Here is a 16,397-nt window from a genome sequence, read left to right on the forward strand (position 1 = left end):
GAAGTCACCGCAATGAGAAGCCCGTGCACCACAATGAAGAGTAGCCCCCGCTGGCCGCAACTAGAGAAAAGCCCGCGTGCAGTAACGAAGAGCCAACGCACCCAAAAATAAATGAATACATAAATTTATTTTTTAATTGTTATTTCAAACAATGGAGATAGTTTGGAATGTTCAGTTAATGATTTGAGAAAATAAGGTTAATGGTACATGAATTCAGCTGTAAATTTAAAAAGTAAACCATCAATTACCTAGAATATAAATAAAAGATTTTAAAGAACATAATTTGATATAGCGTGAAACAAAAGGCAGAAACCAGAAAGGATATAACAGAAAGTTAAAACACAAACTGAGAAAATATATTTAATAATTACGAGACACAGATTTCACACTCTTGATAAACTGCTCTTACAAATCAGTTGAAAGATGAACATCTAACATGCAATAAAAATAGAAAAAGAATATCCTCCTGCAGCTTTTCATTCAATCTACAATGCAGTGGACTGCCAGATGCCTCAATATTCTATTTACTATTGCAAAAGAAAATATATGGACAATTAAACTATGACATACCATTTACTTTAAGATGCATTACAAGATCCATTTCAGAGCTGTTAAAATACGAGAAAAAATGCATGTCTTAGAAATATTGAAATGTAATTATAAAAGAGAAAGTACAGGGACTTCCCTGGAGGGTCCAGTGGTTATGAATCTGCCTTCCAGTGCAGTGGACACGGGTTCAATCCCTGGTCGGAGAACTATGATCTCACATGCCGCAGGGCAACTAAGCCCAGGTGCCATAACTACTGAGCCCGTGCATCACAACTAGAGAGCCCACGTGCCGCAACTACAGAACCCATGCACTCTGGAACCCCTGTGCCACAACTAGAGAGAAGTCCACATACCGCAATGAAAGATCCCACCTACCACAACTAAGACCCAATGCAGCCCCCCAAAATTTTTAAGTAAATACTAAAAAAGAAAGTACAACTAGTCACTAAGTATATGAAAAATATGTAACATCACTAGAAATCAAAGAAATATTAAAACAAACATGAGACACTATTTTGTCTACAGTATTTCAAATTTCATTTCCTTTCAAATGTACTGCCTTAACTAAAACCCCACCTAGAATTTTCCCCAATTTTATTTTCTTCATACCACTTATCCAAGTGATTTCTATTTGACTGGTCCCAGGAAATGACAGTAGAATAAATTTGTAGAATGATGCTATTCATGTGGTCTAGACAGGAACTACTTTTAGATTTAGAGTAAATGTAACTTTTGAAAGTTTAGAAAGTAGGAAGATTTGAGATGGCATTTGTGGAGATTTGGAGTAATAGTATCATTATGACTTTTTTTTCTAGATACTAAATAGAGCCAAGGCTGAGTGAGAGAACACATTTTCAGCTTGTTAAGAGTGGACAGTTCAATGAGACAAAGAACTGACTAGACTGGGGCAGGGGTTATTGATTATGGAGCTGTAGATTGGTAGCTTGAAAATCTGATGGGCATTCAGTTGGTGTAAATTTTGTTTGCTAGAATGATGACTTGTAATAGTTTTCTATGTGGTACTTGGTCAGTGGTTTTTCAGCTTGGGATAGACTACGTTGCACTGGATGACAAATGTGAACAAGACTTTCTAAATGGTAAATAAACACGATTGTTACTCATTTTCTAAGACTGGATTGAAAAATATGTCCCTTAAATTCTAATAATATGTAGAAGCCTGAAATGTAGAAATGTGAGATGTGAGATATAAAGCAAAATTAAGTGTTAGTATTGTGGCACAGGCAAGGTTTTAAGGAAAAGTAAGTGAAAGTGAATGTGATTATCATGGTAGTTTATCTGTCAAACAAGTATGATAGATTGATATTAAGGTATCACAGCCAAAATAGTCAGAACTAGATTGCCACAGGTGACTTAGTCTGCCATTGTTTTGTACTTTCTTTTGTACATTCCTGTGAATCATGGCTAGAAGGAAAATTAGAGTGCAATCTAATAACTCTTCCCTCAAACATGAGGCAGTTGGTGCATTCAGAGATTTACTTTGCTGTTATGTGTAGAATGGAAATAAGGGGAGTTCAACTGGAGCATGAAAACTTGTCACAATGTTATTAAAAACAATGTAGATTTGAGGGTATTAGACCTACTCTGTAGTCCATCTCTTTATTTTCCCCATTAACACCTTTATCTACTTATTTTCCTTGTCACTGAAATTACTCTTCATTAGCTCAGTTGTACCCATCCCAGTCTCTGTGATTTTCCTCCTACCCGAAGCTACCACTTCTGTAAAATCTTCCATCCTCTATTGCTGTTTCTTGAGTTTACATTTTCATTTCTACCCACTTTGAAATTTCTGTTTGTAAAATGCTGAATAATTACGTCTGCCTATTATTAGCTTTTCTCCCTTTTCTCCACATTTGTTTTCCCAAACAAACTAGACGGGGAAGAGTCACTTTGATCTTGAGAGACTCCTGAAACCAAAAGTCAAATATATAGTATGACATTTGTATCTTAGTCCAATTCTATTAGAAATCTTTTCAAATTCTTATGGTATGTTCAATATTTTCATTTCTAGAAGACTGCAAAACTCATGACCTAACAGAGAGAATCCAGGAAAACCAAAACAAATATTTGCCACAAGTTGCATTCAACAACAAAACATTGACTTCAGAGAAAGTTAATGCTTTAGGAAAATCATCTAATATGAGCACAAACTTTGTTTCTTCAAGCATAATGCCTTATAAATATGACTTATATGGAACAAGTTTGAAAAATACTTCAGTATCAATTAGTAGTAATAGAAACTTTTCAAGAAAGAAGCCTGATGTGTTAAATATACATGAGAAATTATTTGTTATTAAGGAGGAAAAGTCTCATACTCAAGAGGATTCTTATGAAAATAATCAAAATGAGAAACCCTTGATTGTAATCATGGTATTATTCAACACCTAAACATCCAAACTTCAGAGAAGACGTTTAAATATAATAATGGTGGGAAAGCCTTAGAGAAAAAGGCTGTGATAATCCCACATAGGCAAATTCATACAGGAGAGAAACTCTGTGAATATAATGGACATGAGGAAAGTTTCTGTGAGAAGTCCTCTCTTTTGAAATGTCATGGAATCTACGTGGAAATGAAGCAACATGAAAGCAGTCAAATTGAAAATAATTGCAGCAGAATGTCACAGTTCACTCAACTTCAGAAAAATCAGAGAGGAGAGAGGCTATTCAAATGTAATGAATGTGGGAAAACATTCAATCACAAGTCAAACCTCACAGTGCATCAGAGAACACATACAGGGGAGAAGCGCTATGAATGTACTAAATGTGGGAAGTCCTTCCAACAGAAGTCAATGCACATGGTCCATCAGAGAGTTCACACAGGAAAGAAGCCCTATGAACATAATTTATGTGGGAAGACCTTCAGTCACAAATCAGCCCTCACAGACCATCAGAGAACACACACAGGAGAGAAACCCTACAAATGCAATGAATGTGGGAAGTCCTTTTACCGAAAGTCATCCCTCACTCAACATGGGAGGACTCACACAGGGGAAAAACCCTATGAATGTAATGAATGTGGGAAAACTTTCTGCCAGAAGTCAGCTCTCATTCAACATCAGAGAACTCACACAGGAGAGAAACACTTTCAGTGTAATGAATGTGGTAAAACTTTCTGTCAGAAGTCAGCCATTGTTATACATCAGAGAACTCACTCAGGAGAGAAACCCTTCCAGTGCAATGAATGTGGAAAATCTTTTCGTATGAAGTCAACTCTTACTAAACATCAGAGAACTCACACAGGGGAAAAACCCTATGAAAGTAATGCATGTGGGAAGAATTTCTGTCAGAAATCTACCCTCACTAATCATTTGAGAACTCACTTGGGGGAGAAACCTTATAAATGTGGAGAATGTGGGAAAACTTTCTGCCAGAAATCAACCCTTACTAATCATCAGGGAATTCACATAGGGCAGAAGTCCCATGTGGCACAAACTGGCTATGTTTTTCCCAATACTCATTTCCTTTTTTGTGTGGATACACAACTAGTTAAGATTTTCTAGCTTTCCCTTGATCCACATGAGGTTATGCGATCAAGCTCTGTATCAGAATGTGGGCGTAAGTGATGTACATTATTTCCAAGCCCATGAAAGACCTCATTTGGAATCCTTCCTACTTCCCATTCTTTCCCTGTCAAAGATCATCCTCAGGACAGCTTGGGAGTGAGGCATTAGAGATTACAGATTCACAAGTTGGAAGAAACCAGGGTCTCTGAATGACTTCCTGAGCAGAGCCCTCCCTTCTCTACCATGACGCTTAAGTCTTTTCAGGAACAAGAAATAAACTTGCATTGTGTTGAGCCATCACATGTTCAGGTCTATTTGTTGTCATAGCTTATCTTAGCCATCCTGTATTTCATATAGCCTGTGAATCTAATGATGGAGTGAGAAACAGTGTATGTCAGAGAATTCAGTAATAGAGAAACCCCTGTCAATATCCTGCATTTTAATAACCCTTCATCAGCAAGTCAAACATTTTGTAAATCAGATATTTACCATGAAAAACCCCAAGATGAAATGGCTGTAGGAAGATTTTCACAAAGACACAGATTTTACTGAACATCAGATAATTGAGAGTAGAATAAAACCTTATAATATCAAAACACATTTCAAAATTTGTATATCAGAGAATATGTGACAGAAGAAAATTGTCAGCTTTAGAAATGTCAGGGAGGCTTCCCTGGTGGCGCAGTGGTTAAGAGTCCGCCTGCCAATGCAGGGGATGCAGGTTCGAGCCCTGGTCTGGGAAGATCCCACATGCCGTGGGAGCAACTAAGCCTGTGTGCCACAACTACTGAGCCTGGGCTGTAGAGCCCGCAAGCCACAACTACCGAGCCCATGTGCCACAACTACTGAAGCCTGTGCGCCTAGAGCCTATGCTCCGCAACAAGAGAAGCCACGACAATGAGAAGCCTGTGCACCGCAACGAAGAGTAGCCCCCGCTCACCGCAACTAGAGAAAGCCCGTGCACGGCAACGAAGACCCAACGTAGCCAAAAATAAATAAGTTCATTAAAAAAATGTTGGGGGAATCTTCATCTGGAAATAATCTAATTCTAGAAGCAAGGTTTTGGATGCAGTACCAAATATCTTATTAGAAATATAACACAGTATGTTTACTTAGTCATGCTCACCATGGAATATGTAGCTTTAAAAAAGGCACAAATGAGTTGAAGCATCAGAATAGCAGCTTTCAATGTGTATGTAAATAGCCTCTGAGCTATGTCAGGCTGATATGCATAATTATGCTCTTTAACACTTACTTCATGTATGTTTGATTTTTGTTTCAGACCCCAAAATAATCGTAGTGGAATGATGACGCTTACCTAAATAACTTTATTTATATCAGGGTTTCTTACACTAAATACTATTGTTGTTTCATCATATATTTACACAACATATACTTTAGAAGACACATTGAATGCATAAAATGCCACATATCCTGTGTTCTTTACTCTTTGGTGACATATATAAATGGGTATAAACATTGTTACCAAACTGTCCTTTCAGTAAATGACCCAAACAATGTTTAATAGAATCAAGGTTTACTTAAAGTATGCAACGAACCAGTACACAATTGTTTATAACACACATCTGAGTCAATGTTCAAAAGTAGCCTTGAACATTAGTACTTATACTTTACAGATTAAAAACAGCACTTGTTGAAGAAGTTACCCCCATTTTATATTTTTTATATGTCTAAGTGATATGCTTATATAAATTTAGGTGTGAAGCTCAGATTTTATGTGAGCTAAGAACTATCTGTGTTTGTATTTAGTGTGGTAGAATGCCACAGTTTTCTTCCTTGAATTATGTGACATGGCATTGTTTTCTCAGACAAGCTGTTCTATTTCTGCCACTTATCATTTGTGTGACCTATGTAGTGATTTAATCTCTCTGTGCCTCAGTTTCCTCATTTGAAACATGGAGATACTATTACCTACTTCACAGATACTGAATAGTTTGACTTGGAGTGTTCTGTTATAGCCAAAGGCATTTATGTTCAGAACTTGAACTTTAGAAATAAAATTGTCTATCATTCCATTGTTTGAAAGGAATTTCTATTTGTTGATACAAGAAGATTCTTTTTAGAACTTTCCATTTTGTCAGGTGTCTTCTCTTTAAAACATATGAAACAAATATGTTTTAAGTTAAGTTGAATGATCAACTGACCCCCTTCTCTTACTGCTTGATTAAATATGGTGCAAAGTAAAGACCCAACTTTGTTTTTTTCCAGATGAATAGCCAGTTGATCTCTCACCGTTTGATTTATTCACCCTATTTTACTGATTTGAAACCCGTTTTTAAATTGTATGCAGGACTTCCCTGGTGGCGCAGTGGTTGAGAGTCTGCCTGCCAATGCAGGGGACATGGGTTCGAGCCCTGGTCTGGGAGGATCCCACATGCCGCGAAGCAGCTAAGCCCCTGTGGCACAACAACTGAGCCTGCGCGTCTGGAGCCTGTGCTCCGCAACAAGAGAGGCCGTGATAGTGAGAGGCCCGCGCACCGCGATGAGGAGTGGCCCCCGCTCGCCGCGACTGGAGAAAGCCCTCGCACAGAAACGAAGACCCAACACAGCCAAAAATAAATATAAAAATAAATAAATAAATAAAGATGTTTAAAAAAATGTATGCAGAATTACCCTTTGAAGTGGCTATTGTATTTTTAGGCTCTGCATTCCTGTCCACATTATTCTGCTGGTGCATAACCCAGATGGGCCAATTATAGGACACTGCCTGCCTTGAAAGGAGTCCTTCAAGCTGAAATGAAAAGATGCTAATCAGCAACGTGAAAACATATGAAAATACACAGGACACTGGTAAAGGTGAAAATAAACTTAGAAAACTGTAACTCTGTATTAGGATTGTCTGTTATCCCCTCAAATATATAGAAGTTAAAGGAAGGGAGTAGTACAAATAGCTACTGTAACTATATTCTGAGTGGATTTGGTGTGTGTGTGTATGTCTGCCATATTTGAATAAAACATGCAGTGTGGAAATGCAGCATTTTATGTGAGTATGTAGGCATATATTATCTGACAGGACACGTGAAGTCCTTAATCAGGTAAGACATTATTAATAATGAGGTGATTTTATGAGAGAATATTTATAAATTTGAGCATGTGATTTTCCCCCATCTTAGTGACTACCTCTGGTGCCTGACTCCTAATGAAGTCACTGGGAAAACTGCTTATCCGGGGATTTCCAGCGAGGCTGAGGATCTTTTTACTCCAGCTGACTAAAAAATCCTCTTGATCCTGGTGAAGTTGACTCAGTTTATACTGAGGTTGGGCCTGGGTAAAAGGTGTCAGCCACCCTCAGTACTGAGGAGAGGTATTTAAGGACAGGAACATGAAGGCAGAAGCAAATAAGATTGTCAAGTCTGTCTGGTGACAGCAGCCCATCATTTTCCAGTCTGACCCTGGGCCACTATGTGTCCAGCCAGAGTAGCCAAGCCTGCCAGGATGGGTCCCTGCTGAAGGCGGCTGTCTTGCTGCACCCAACACTGTGGTTACGGGTGTGGACGGTGGAGCCAGTGTCTGAGTCTGTTATCCCAACTCCAGCTCCTGCTACCTGTATGGCCTTGTGTCACTGTGTCCTGATCTAGGCCAAGGATTGGACACCTCTCATTGGGATTGCTTTGGAAATTAGAAACCATAAGATCTTAGGAAGTTTTTGCACATCCCTCCCTATGTGGGGGCAGTTTTCTTCTGGCTTCCCAGAGAGTGCTCATTGTTGTGTACGCACGCGCACGCGTACAGAGGGCTGTGTGCTTATTGTTGTGTATGCACAGACACGCACACCTGCAGAATGACGTTAAATAAGGAACTATGGGGGGGGATCAGAAAAGGACATGCCTGAGGACATCCCTAGAAATACATGCTAGAATCATCCCCACTGGGCAGGTGGGGGGAGAGAGACAGGCCTTGAGAGACCCAAGTGTTACCGAAACGCAAGTCCATGTGCCCAACCCACAGTGAGGCCAAACAATCCCAAAACTCCGGAGTTAGGAACAGAGAAAGGTTTATTGCAGGACCATGCAAGGAGACGGGTGGCTCATGCCTTAAAAAAAAAACGCCGAACTCCCTGAAAGTTTCAGCAAAGCCCTTTTACAGGAAAGGTGAGGAGGGGGCGTGGTTAGTTGTTGCAGACTTCTTGGTGTCAGATCCTTTGTTCCTGAAGTCAGGTCATAGGTCACGATGTTCCTTTAAACCTCCGCCAAAACAAATGTTACTCTGTTCTACAAGAAAGGGGAAGGTCCCAAGGCACGGCTTTCACCCTTCGAGGTCCAGGCCTGGCTGAGAGAAGGGGGTTCCTGCGCGGGGGCGGGGGGCGGGTTACCCTGCCCCAGAGCGTTCGTCCAGCACCCAGTCTGGGTCCTCTCGCCAGTGCCCAGGCCTGGCTGAAGAGGCAGATCTCAGATGGTGGCTCCCTCAGGGCCGGGTCCCCAGACCCTGCCCAGCCGTCATCGCTGAGGGAGCCGGGCACCCAGCACCCAGCTGGCCCTCAGGCTCCTCAGGCTGTCCAAACGGTGGGGGCCCGGTCGCACAGACTGTGTCCCATGCAGCCTGCCGCTCCCATTAGGTCGCAGAGGCAGGGATGGGGGAGAGGTTGGTTCACCGCCGCCTCAGGGCCTGGGCCCGACCAGTGGACTCGTGGCGAGGGCTCTGGAGCCCTGCAGGACACACCCCCAGCCTGTTCCCTGGGCCCCCAGCTCACCCGCCAGCCCGAAGCCGGGGAGCTGGAGGGCCCCAGGGAGAAAGAAGGCCGGGATCTGCCTCTTACCTCACTCTCCACCTTACGACCACCACTCCCCCCGAACACTGGCTCAATGCCCCCCCTAAGGGTCGCTCATTGACAGTTGCTCACTTGGGGGCGGGGCCCACTGTAGCGCGGACCAATGGCTGAGCAGGACCTCTAACCCGGCTCTAACCGTCCCGCATTAATGGTCTCCCGGTAACTGTTGCCTGGTAACAGCGTGGGGGAGGTGGGTAAAGCTCGCGGCAATGGCCTAGGCATGCACACTGCAGCACGCTATTACACTAGGAATTATCCAGGGTGGAGAACAGGTAAAATGGGGAATTGAGTCTGGAACCCAGGTCTGCCTCCTCAGAGCTGCGCACAGACCCTCCCCGGGAGCGGTGGAGAGGGCTGTGAGGTGTGACTGTGTGAGATATGGGGTTGCGTGGAGAAGGGGTGAGCCGTCGGCAGCCCAGAGGGCTGTGTGTAGCGGTGTTGTCTGAGGAGGGGATTCAAGTAAGGGGCCCCCAGGAAGTGAAGTCACCTCCTTGGCAACAGACCCCAACAGAACTCTGAGCCCCGGGAGCCAGGCACACACGTTCTAGCGACAGCCCCACAGCCGGCTCACTTGGCTGGAGACGCTTCACAGAGACGGATGTTCTCCTGTTGTGTCCTGACTTCCCAGGGCTTCTGCTTCAGGAAACCCCTGAGTGGGAGGTTTCTCAGGTGCGTTAGGCGGTTCAATGCTTAACCTGGACGACTCTGGTCCTTTACCAGGAGGTCCCTAAGGGAACACGAGGTGGCCGAGAGCAGGCCAGTCGTGGTCCGGCCGCGTCTGGGAGCCCTCCCCGGGCAGCCTCACATCCTCGCATCTCCATGTGGGGGGAAGGGGGACTTGAGGGGAGGTTTCCCCTCTGGGCAGGAACGGGTGGATGGGAACTTGGTCAGCTGGTGGTCCCGTCATGATCACACTCAAGCACAAGGGTGAGAGAGGATTCCTGAGGTGCCTCTTATCTGTGCCAGCGTGGATCCAAGGCCCTCAGGTTGTCATCACTTTTCCCTCCTTGGAGGAGGTCTGTGCAGAGAGTGGTTGCGTGTGTCTGCAGTGGAGATGGCTGGTGGGTCTGAGGGGCAGCGCAGGCGGCAGGCAGGGCTCTGAGGCTTCACAGGGCTCCACACAGGAGATCGCACAGGAGCCGGTCCATGGCGCCCCTGCTCCATCTCCCTGCAGGAGGGGCAGGAGCCCCACACCAGCAACAGAGCCCAGGGCAGGCTCAGGGTGAGTGCCAGCGAGGAGGAGACTGCACACCCAGGAAGCCCCAGAGCCGCCCTGCCCCTCCCCTGGGTCCCTCCTGGCGTCCTGCTCCCAAAGGAATCTGGGCCCCCATCTCCTCTCCCGCCCGCCCTCACGGCCCAGGCCCTGCCCGGTCCAGCTATAAAGTCACTATCCACATATACGTGGGAATCTCAGAAAGACACTTTCATAGGATTCCACTTCATTTTTTTTTTTTTTTTTTTTTTTGGCTGCGGTGGGTCTTCGTTGCTGCACGTGGGCTTTCTCTAGTTGCAGAGAGCAGGGGCTACTCTTCGTTGCAGTGCTCGCGGGCTCTCGAGCACAGGCTCAGTAGTTGTGGCTCACGGGCTCTAGGGCACAGGCTCAGTAGCTGTGGTGCACGGGCTTAGTTGCTCCGCGGCATGTGGGATCTTCCCGGACCAGGGCTCGAACCCGTGTCCCCTGCATTGGCAGGCAGATTCTTAACCACTGCGCCACCAGGGAAGCCCCCACTTAATGTTAAGTCAACTTTGTTTCTGCATTTTTCTACAGATTTCCCTCTTTTAACTCCATCCTCAGGTGTCCATGTTGGCCTGACTAACCTGATCCCTCCTGCCCCAGGGAAACTCTGTGTTCTCATCCCCAGAATGGGATGTTTTGATGACAATCACAGGGATGATGCAGTTAATACAGGGGGAGCTGTCAATACTGTGCTACAAACTGCCCTGAGATAGTAACACATGTAACCATCGCCCACCGCCAATTCACTTGTGAAGCCAGAACCTTTATTCTGCTGAGGGCACTCCTGTCCCACCTCTTGCCTCGAGTCCCTGAGGCTTGGGGATTCGGTCTCAGCTCCAGCCCCAGCCCTCCTGGTGTCCTTGACGCTGCCTCTGACTCATGTCCCTGCTCTGTTCCACCCCAGGGGGAAAACGTGTCCACAGGGGACAGGAATGAGACCTGCATGGTGTGGAGCGTCCAGGCAGGCAGGCTGGAGAAGCTGGTGGGAAACCTGGTGCCTGCCTTCCTGGGCGGCGCCCCCTCCAACCTCCCCACATTCCTGGGCACCTACAGGGCTTTCCCTACCACCCAGCAGATGCTGGACCTTCTCTCCACAAGGTGAGCACTTTTTCCCGATGGGACATTGGTGACTCGGCCACCTTCTAGCTGTGACATGTGGGAATGTCACTCCACCTCTCTGAGCCTCAGCTGGCCCCTCTGCACACTAGGGTAAAGAGAGGACCAGCCCCCTACGGTGACTGTAGAGACCAGCGGGTCCTTCACGGAAAGTGCTTTCTGGGGACCTGGCCTGTGGAAAGGTCTGCTGGAGGGGCCGTGGTTGTGCTAATTCATCATGTCCCTCCTCCCCATGAGGAAGCCTCTGCCTCAGTTGTCACTGTGCCTCTCACCTTGAGATGAACTCTTCCCAGTTGAATGGTGATGGGTGATTCCATTAGGGGTGCCCTGTCCTGGGTGGGTGAGAGCAAGGGTTCCTGGGAGTGGGCAGTGGGGCCCCAGGCCACTCAGATGTGTGCGATGGGGCTGGAGGGGCTCATTCATTCTTCACATATTGAGGAAGGCCACTAGGTTCAGGCGCTTTTCTAGGAACACCCTTCATTTAACGCATCGAGCAGACAGCAGTCCTGCCCCTCAGGGCTTCCGTTCTACCGGGGGTCACACTGTCACACTAGGCATCACATCCAGGTGTGTCCTCAGGACAGTCCATGTGACGCCTTCCTGGCCTCCTCTAGTTATGGATGCATCCTCCCTTACTCTGATGAGGACGGTGGACCCCTGCACCAGCTGAAAATGTGAGTGGGCTTTGTATGTATCCTTTTTTTTTTTTTTGCGGTACACGGGCCTCTCACAGCTGTGGCCTCTCCCGTTGCGGAGCACAGGCTCCGGACGCGCAGGCTCAGCGGCCATGGCTCACGGGCCCAGCCGCTCCACGGCATGTGGGAGCTTCCCGGACCGGGGCATGAACCCGCGTCCCCTGCATCGGCAGGCGGACTCTCAACCACTGCGCCACCAGGAAAGCCCTGTGAGTGGGCTTCGGTTCAAGAGGGAAGGACTCCCTTCTCCAAAGAACTGCATGGAGATGTGGGGTCTGTAGATGGGCAGGGCTGGCAGAACCCTGGATCCCACTCATCTGATGGTTCGTGCTGAGGGCAGAGGTCCGAGGGCTTCTCCTGGAAAAGAGGAAAGGAGTCCAAGAGCGCTGCGGACGGGGCTGGGGTGCCGTGAGGAGCATCCGGGAGGTCAGAGGCCAGAGTCAGCCCCTAAGGGAGTCCACACCCGTCCCCTCTCCATCCCAACCCTGCCTCCACCCCCCATTCTGGGACCCAGAACACAAGGTGTGGAGAGCATCCGACTCACTGTCTGGTGGATCTGGTTAGCAGTGGTGCTCAGCAGTGGTGCAAGTCCATTTTTAATATTTTTTATTACATATACTAAATTGTTTATTCTATGATATGAAGTTCACTTAAAATAAAATTTAATAGTTTGATTATTTTAAATTGTACATGTAAATGGCAGTAAGTACATTCACAGTGTTACATAACCCCCTCTAACATCTATTCGAGAACACTTGTACCCTTTTGGTCGCTGAATAATTTTCATTCCAGGAACACACCACAGTTGGTTTTCCTTACATCTGTTGATGGACATTAGGACTGTTTTACCTTTGGGCTCTTGTGAATAGTGGTGCTCTGAATACTTGTGTACCAGCATTTGAGTGTCTGTATTCACTTCTTTTGGGTATTGATTGATCTAGGAGTGGAATTTTGGGGTTGACTGAAAACTGGATGCCTGTCCTTTTGAGGATCTGCTCAAGTCTTGTATACAGTGGTTTTTACAATCCCCCAGAATTTAGGTGTACTATTCACTTCTTCATCTATGTTGCAATTTCCTCTCTCTCTCTCTCTCTCTCTCTCTCTATCTTTCTCTCTCTCCCAGGTCCCTCACTCTGGGGAAGAAGCCTGTACATTATGAGTTGCTGACTGAAGAGGTCCCCCTGGCCTGGCACCGAGGGAGACCAGCAGACAGAGGAGCACCTGGGTCCTGACTCGAGTCCACAGCCCCAAACCCCTGGGAGACACTGGCAGAGGCCTCCAGCTGAGTCCTGTTCAATTCCTGGCCTACAGATAGTGTGAGATAATGTTTGTTGCTTAAGCCACTAAGAGTGGCTAATGCTGTCGCACACAGTGGATCACTCCCACGGCCATCAAGCACCAGGCCCTGGCCCTGGCCTCCCTACTGTCCCCTACTGTCCTCCCAAGCTCCCACCAGCCACACTGGCCCCCTTCTGACTCCCTCTCTGGCCAAACACATTCAGCTTCTATGTTTCGTGCCTTCTTCTAGGCTAATTCTCCCCAGATGTGTGCAGGGCTGGCTCCTTCTCGTCTCACTGCTGGGAACAGACATGTCACCTCAATGCAGCCTTTCCAGATCCCCTCACCTAGTGGACCCCAGGACCCCGTTGTGGCACCCTGCTGTTTTTCGATATAGAACTTGCTGTTTTCTTTCTTTTGTTTCTGTATTCTTGGTTTTGTCTATTTTCCCTTCCAGACTGTGAGCTGCTAGAGGGCAGGGACCCTGGTGGTTCTTTTCATCATGGCCCCCATTTGAGGGCTCAGGGCACAGCTGGTGAATGAGTAGATAAGAGGCTCCATCCTGCCACTGACAAGCTCAGATGTTAGAGATGGATGCTAATAAGAGGAGGTACAGGCCAGGTCAGGGGCAGGGGAATGTTCAGGAGTCCAGGGGACACTCTCCTGGCCCCAGTTGCTCCAGTAGAGCACACTGGACACATCATTCCCCCTGATGGGAACCACTCATACTACACACCAAGCAGGGAAGCCACAGCACAAAACATACCTTTGTTTCAGAGACTTCAGGGCATCAACATTCCTTGGGCCCCGGCATGTTGGGGCCCCCCCCCGGAAAGGGGCCCTCTTGTCCACATTGGCCCTGTGGTGTCCAGTTCCCTTACAAGGACTCCTCAGCACAGCCAGTGCAGTGGTTCTCGCCTCAATTTCAAATGAGGACCCTGATGGTCTAACAAGGGGGAATTTCTTTTAGTCCAAGGAAGAGTGATCCAGGTTTCAGTTATTGTCCTTCTTCTTTTCCATTTTTCACCATCCAAAGGTCCACTCCTTCCCTGACCCCATGCCCCATGGTCCCTTCCTATAATGTGTGAGTGTCGGTGTACACTTGTGTGGACATGCAGAGGAATCTACTCCACATGTTCTGGGGTCCTAGGAGTTCTAATTCCAAAGCAAGCCCTGTGGGAGGAGGCAGCCCTAGCCTAGGAGGTCCAAACTCTCACTTCATCTCAAGACTCTGCCCCTGCCCAGTGCCCTGGGTTTTCCCTGCCCCTTTCTGGCCCTCAGTTTTCCAATTGTACAATGATGGGTTAAAAAAAAAGACGTTCTAAAGCCTGCACACAGTCTGACTAGCCTTCCACATCCCTGGGCTGGGTATGTCTTGGTGATACAAGCACCCTCAGGCATTCCTTACAGGTTGGAGTCACCCCAGTGGTTCTTGGGTCCCTCTGACCTGCAGCCAGGAAGGGGTTTCAGCCTCAATTAACCTTGTGCACTGAGGGACAAGGGACAGTTCCCCAAGATGTGCTGAGGCACTGTAAGTAATAGAAGATGACATGGATGCGGACCAGGCCAAGGAATGGGATCTTCAGAATAGATGAGCCACCTTCAACCTTGCGACTGCCATGGTACCTACGAGGACGTTTCTGAGATGGGGATTGTCACGTCAAAGTTCACACCGTATTTCAGTGCAAAACCAATAGTTTCCTTAATATTAGATTTCCGTAATATAACAGAAAACCCAGAACAATACAGGCTCAGACAAGAGGCAGAGTTTTTCCTTTCTCATGTAAAAAGATCTATGAACTTGGACAGTCCTTGCTGACCCTGAAATGCACATGATTATAGTCAGCCATCATCTGTCTTTCTGTTCCAGCAGCTTTTAGGTAGTGTCAATCCTTAAGTCAGTCTCCTACCCCAAAATGGCTGCTGGAGCACCAGCCTAGACCAGCCACCATGTCTTCATTTCTGAGGCAGGACGGAGCAAAGATGAAGGGCCATAGCGCCCACACAGCTGTGTCTGCACTGTCTAAGCAGTCCCCAAAGCTCCAGGTAATCTTTCTATTCACAACTGGTTTGCCTGAAGTTTGGCCACTCTGAGCTGCTAGAGAGGTTAGAAATTAGAGCCTTGAATTTGGTGAACTGCTGTCCTCAATAAAAGAATGAAAACCAAGTGTTGATGACTAGTACTTTTTTCCTACAGTAAACAGCAGGATGAAGAGTTAAAGGTGGAATACTCTTCAGATGAGTTGTTCATTCATTTCCTCACAACAGTCTCTCCTTGTTGTTTCTTCATTCCCAGAGAAATTAGAGATGTGGTTTCTAACCAGGATATTCGAGTATTAAAGATTCTTTCAATTCCTGCTGGTGACTGGAAACTTTTGGTAGCTTTCGTTTGCCTGTACCTTGAAAGCAGCTCAGAGAAATTCCTCTTCTGTTCTCTAATGAGGTGGAGAGACATGGAGGGTGGTGTCTTTGGGGGAAGCAGCATGTTCAAAAAGCTGGATCAAAATTCAGTATCTGTCAAAAAAAAGATCTCTTTGATCAAGGAAGTAGAACTATCAGACATCGCCATTTTGATACTAGGAACTGATGGACCATCGTTTTGATTATTAGTAAAAATAATCCCCCACCCAATAAAACCCCACATGGTAAAACTTATTAGTGACTGAAAACTGATGGAAGGAGAATATGATTTAAAATTTTTTTGATACCCGTTATTTGACTCAGGTTATTTGACCGAGAACCAGTTAAGATCCCCTAAAGAAATCTTACAAAGGCAGACTCTGTAGTCAGTAAATTATGATTTGGACAAGAAAACGTGTCATTTATTTTTTTTAAATTAATTTCAAGTAAAACACTTTCAGGAAATTAAAAATAAACACGGGTATGCAGACCGGGGGTCCTGAGGCCGGGAGGCGCCCCGCCCCGCCCCGCCCCGCCCCACCCCCTTCCTCCCGAGGAGAGTGCGCAGGCGTGAGCGGAGGCAGGTGAGAGGGCTACGCCGCTGGGAAGCTGGGGCTCCTGAAGGACCGCGTCCCGAGGAAAGGGAAGTTGGAGACCAAGTCGGTCCCCGCACTGTGACGCTCCCGGCGAGGTAGCAGTGCAGAGACGAGTAAGTACAGCTCTACCCGCAGCCCCTCACCGCGCGCCCCGCGGCCGCCGCCCCCCGCCTAACCCCTCCAGCCCCGAGGAGCGCGAGCCTCCCTCGCTCCTCG

At 46.7% G+C, this 16,397-nt stretch overlaps 3 protein-coding genes across 7 annotated transcripts in view; all 3 read left to right on the top strand.

Annotated features, from left to right (window-relative positions):
• Window positions 1–7,013, top strand: part of LOC115845721 (zinc finger protein 33B-like) — a 77,563-nt gene extending 70,550 nt beyond the window's left edge. For both annotated transcript variants that reach the window (XR_009559326.2, XR_009559329.2), the window contains one exon: window positions 6,382–7,013. The gene's annotated coding sequence lies outside the window, so the exon portion shown is untranslated. The remainder of the gene's footprint in view (window positions 1–6,381) is intronic.
• LOC138842367 (zinc finger protein 33B-like) lies at window positions 409–6,375 on the top strand. The gene has a single exon (XM_070043862.1). It carries the CDS (start codon window positions 3,138–3,140, stop codon window positions 4,065–4,067), a length of 930 nt encoding a protein of 309 aa, XP_069899963.1. The 5' UTR covers window positions 409–3,137; the 3' UTR covers window positions 4,068–6,375.
• A 2,054-nt stretch (window positions 7,014–9,067) lies between the features above and the next one.
• LOC132593623 (ral guanine nucleotide dissociation stimulator-like) lies at window positions 9,068–15,292 on the top strand. Of its 4 annotated transcripts, XR_009559325.1 has the most exons (6): window positions 9,068–9,131; window positions 9,972–10,081; window positions 11,001–11,194; window positions 11,827–11,886; window positions 13,031–13,223; window positions 13,436–15,292. XR_009559325.1 is itself a non-coding variant. In XM_060286343.1 (5 exons), the coding sequence occupies exons 1-5, from the start codon at window positions 9,080–9,082 to the stop codon at window positions 13,137–13,139; spliced, it is 525 nt and encodes a 174-aa protein (XP_060142326.1). In that variant the 5' UTR covers window positions 9,068–9,079; the 3' UTR covers window positions 13,140–15,292. The 4 variants fall into 4 exon arrangements, 3 of the variants coding, with proteins under 3 accessions (XP_060142326.1, XP_060142328.1, XP_060142327.1); XM_060286343.1 differs by having other exon boundaries at window positions 13,031–15,292; XM_060286344.1 differs by having other exon boundaries at window positions 9,077–9,131; window positions 9,984–10,081; window positions 13,031–15,292.
• The last annotated feature ends 1,105 nt before the right edge of the window (window positions 15,293–16,397 follow it).

Source organism: Globicephala melas, chromosome 16, assembly GCF_963455315.2.
Source record: "Globicephala melas chromosome 16, mGloMel1.2, whole genome shotgun sequence".
Taxonomy (NCBI): domain Eukaryota; kingdom Metazoa; phylum Chordata; class Mammalia; order Artiodactyla; family Delphinidae; genus Globicephala; species Globicephala melas.

Coding starts and splice junctions, on each gene's coding strand:
- LOC138842367 (XM_070043862.1), top strand. CDS start 3,138: ATGAAGCAACATGAAAGCAGTCAAATTGAAAATAATTGCAGCAGAATG.
- LOC132593623 (XM_060286343.1), top strand. CDS start 9,080: ATGCACACTGCAGCACGCTATTACACTAGGAATTATCCAGGGTGGAGA. Junction 9,132..9,971: donor TTATCCAGGGTGGAGAACAG/GTAAAATGGGGA, acceptor GAGGCTTCACAG/GGCTCCACACAGGAGATCGC. Junction 11,195..11,826: donor CTGGACCTTCTCTCCACAAG/GTGAGCACTTTT, acceptor GGCCTCCTCTAG/TTATGGATGCATCCTCCCTT.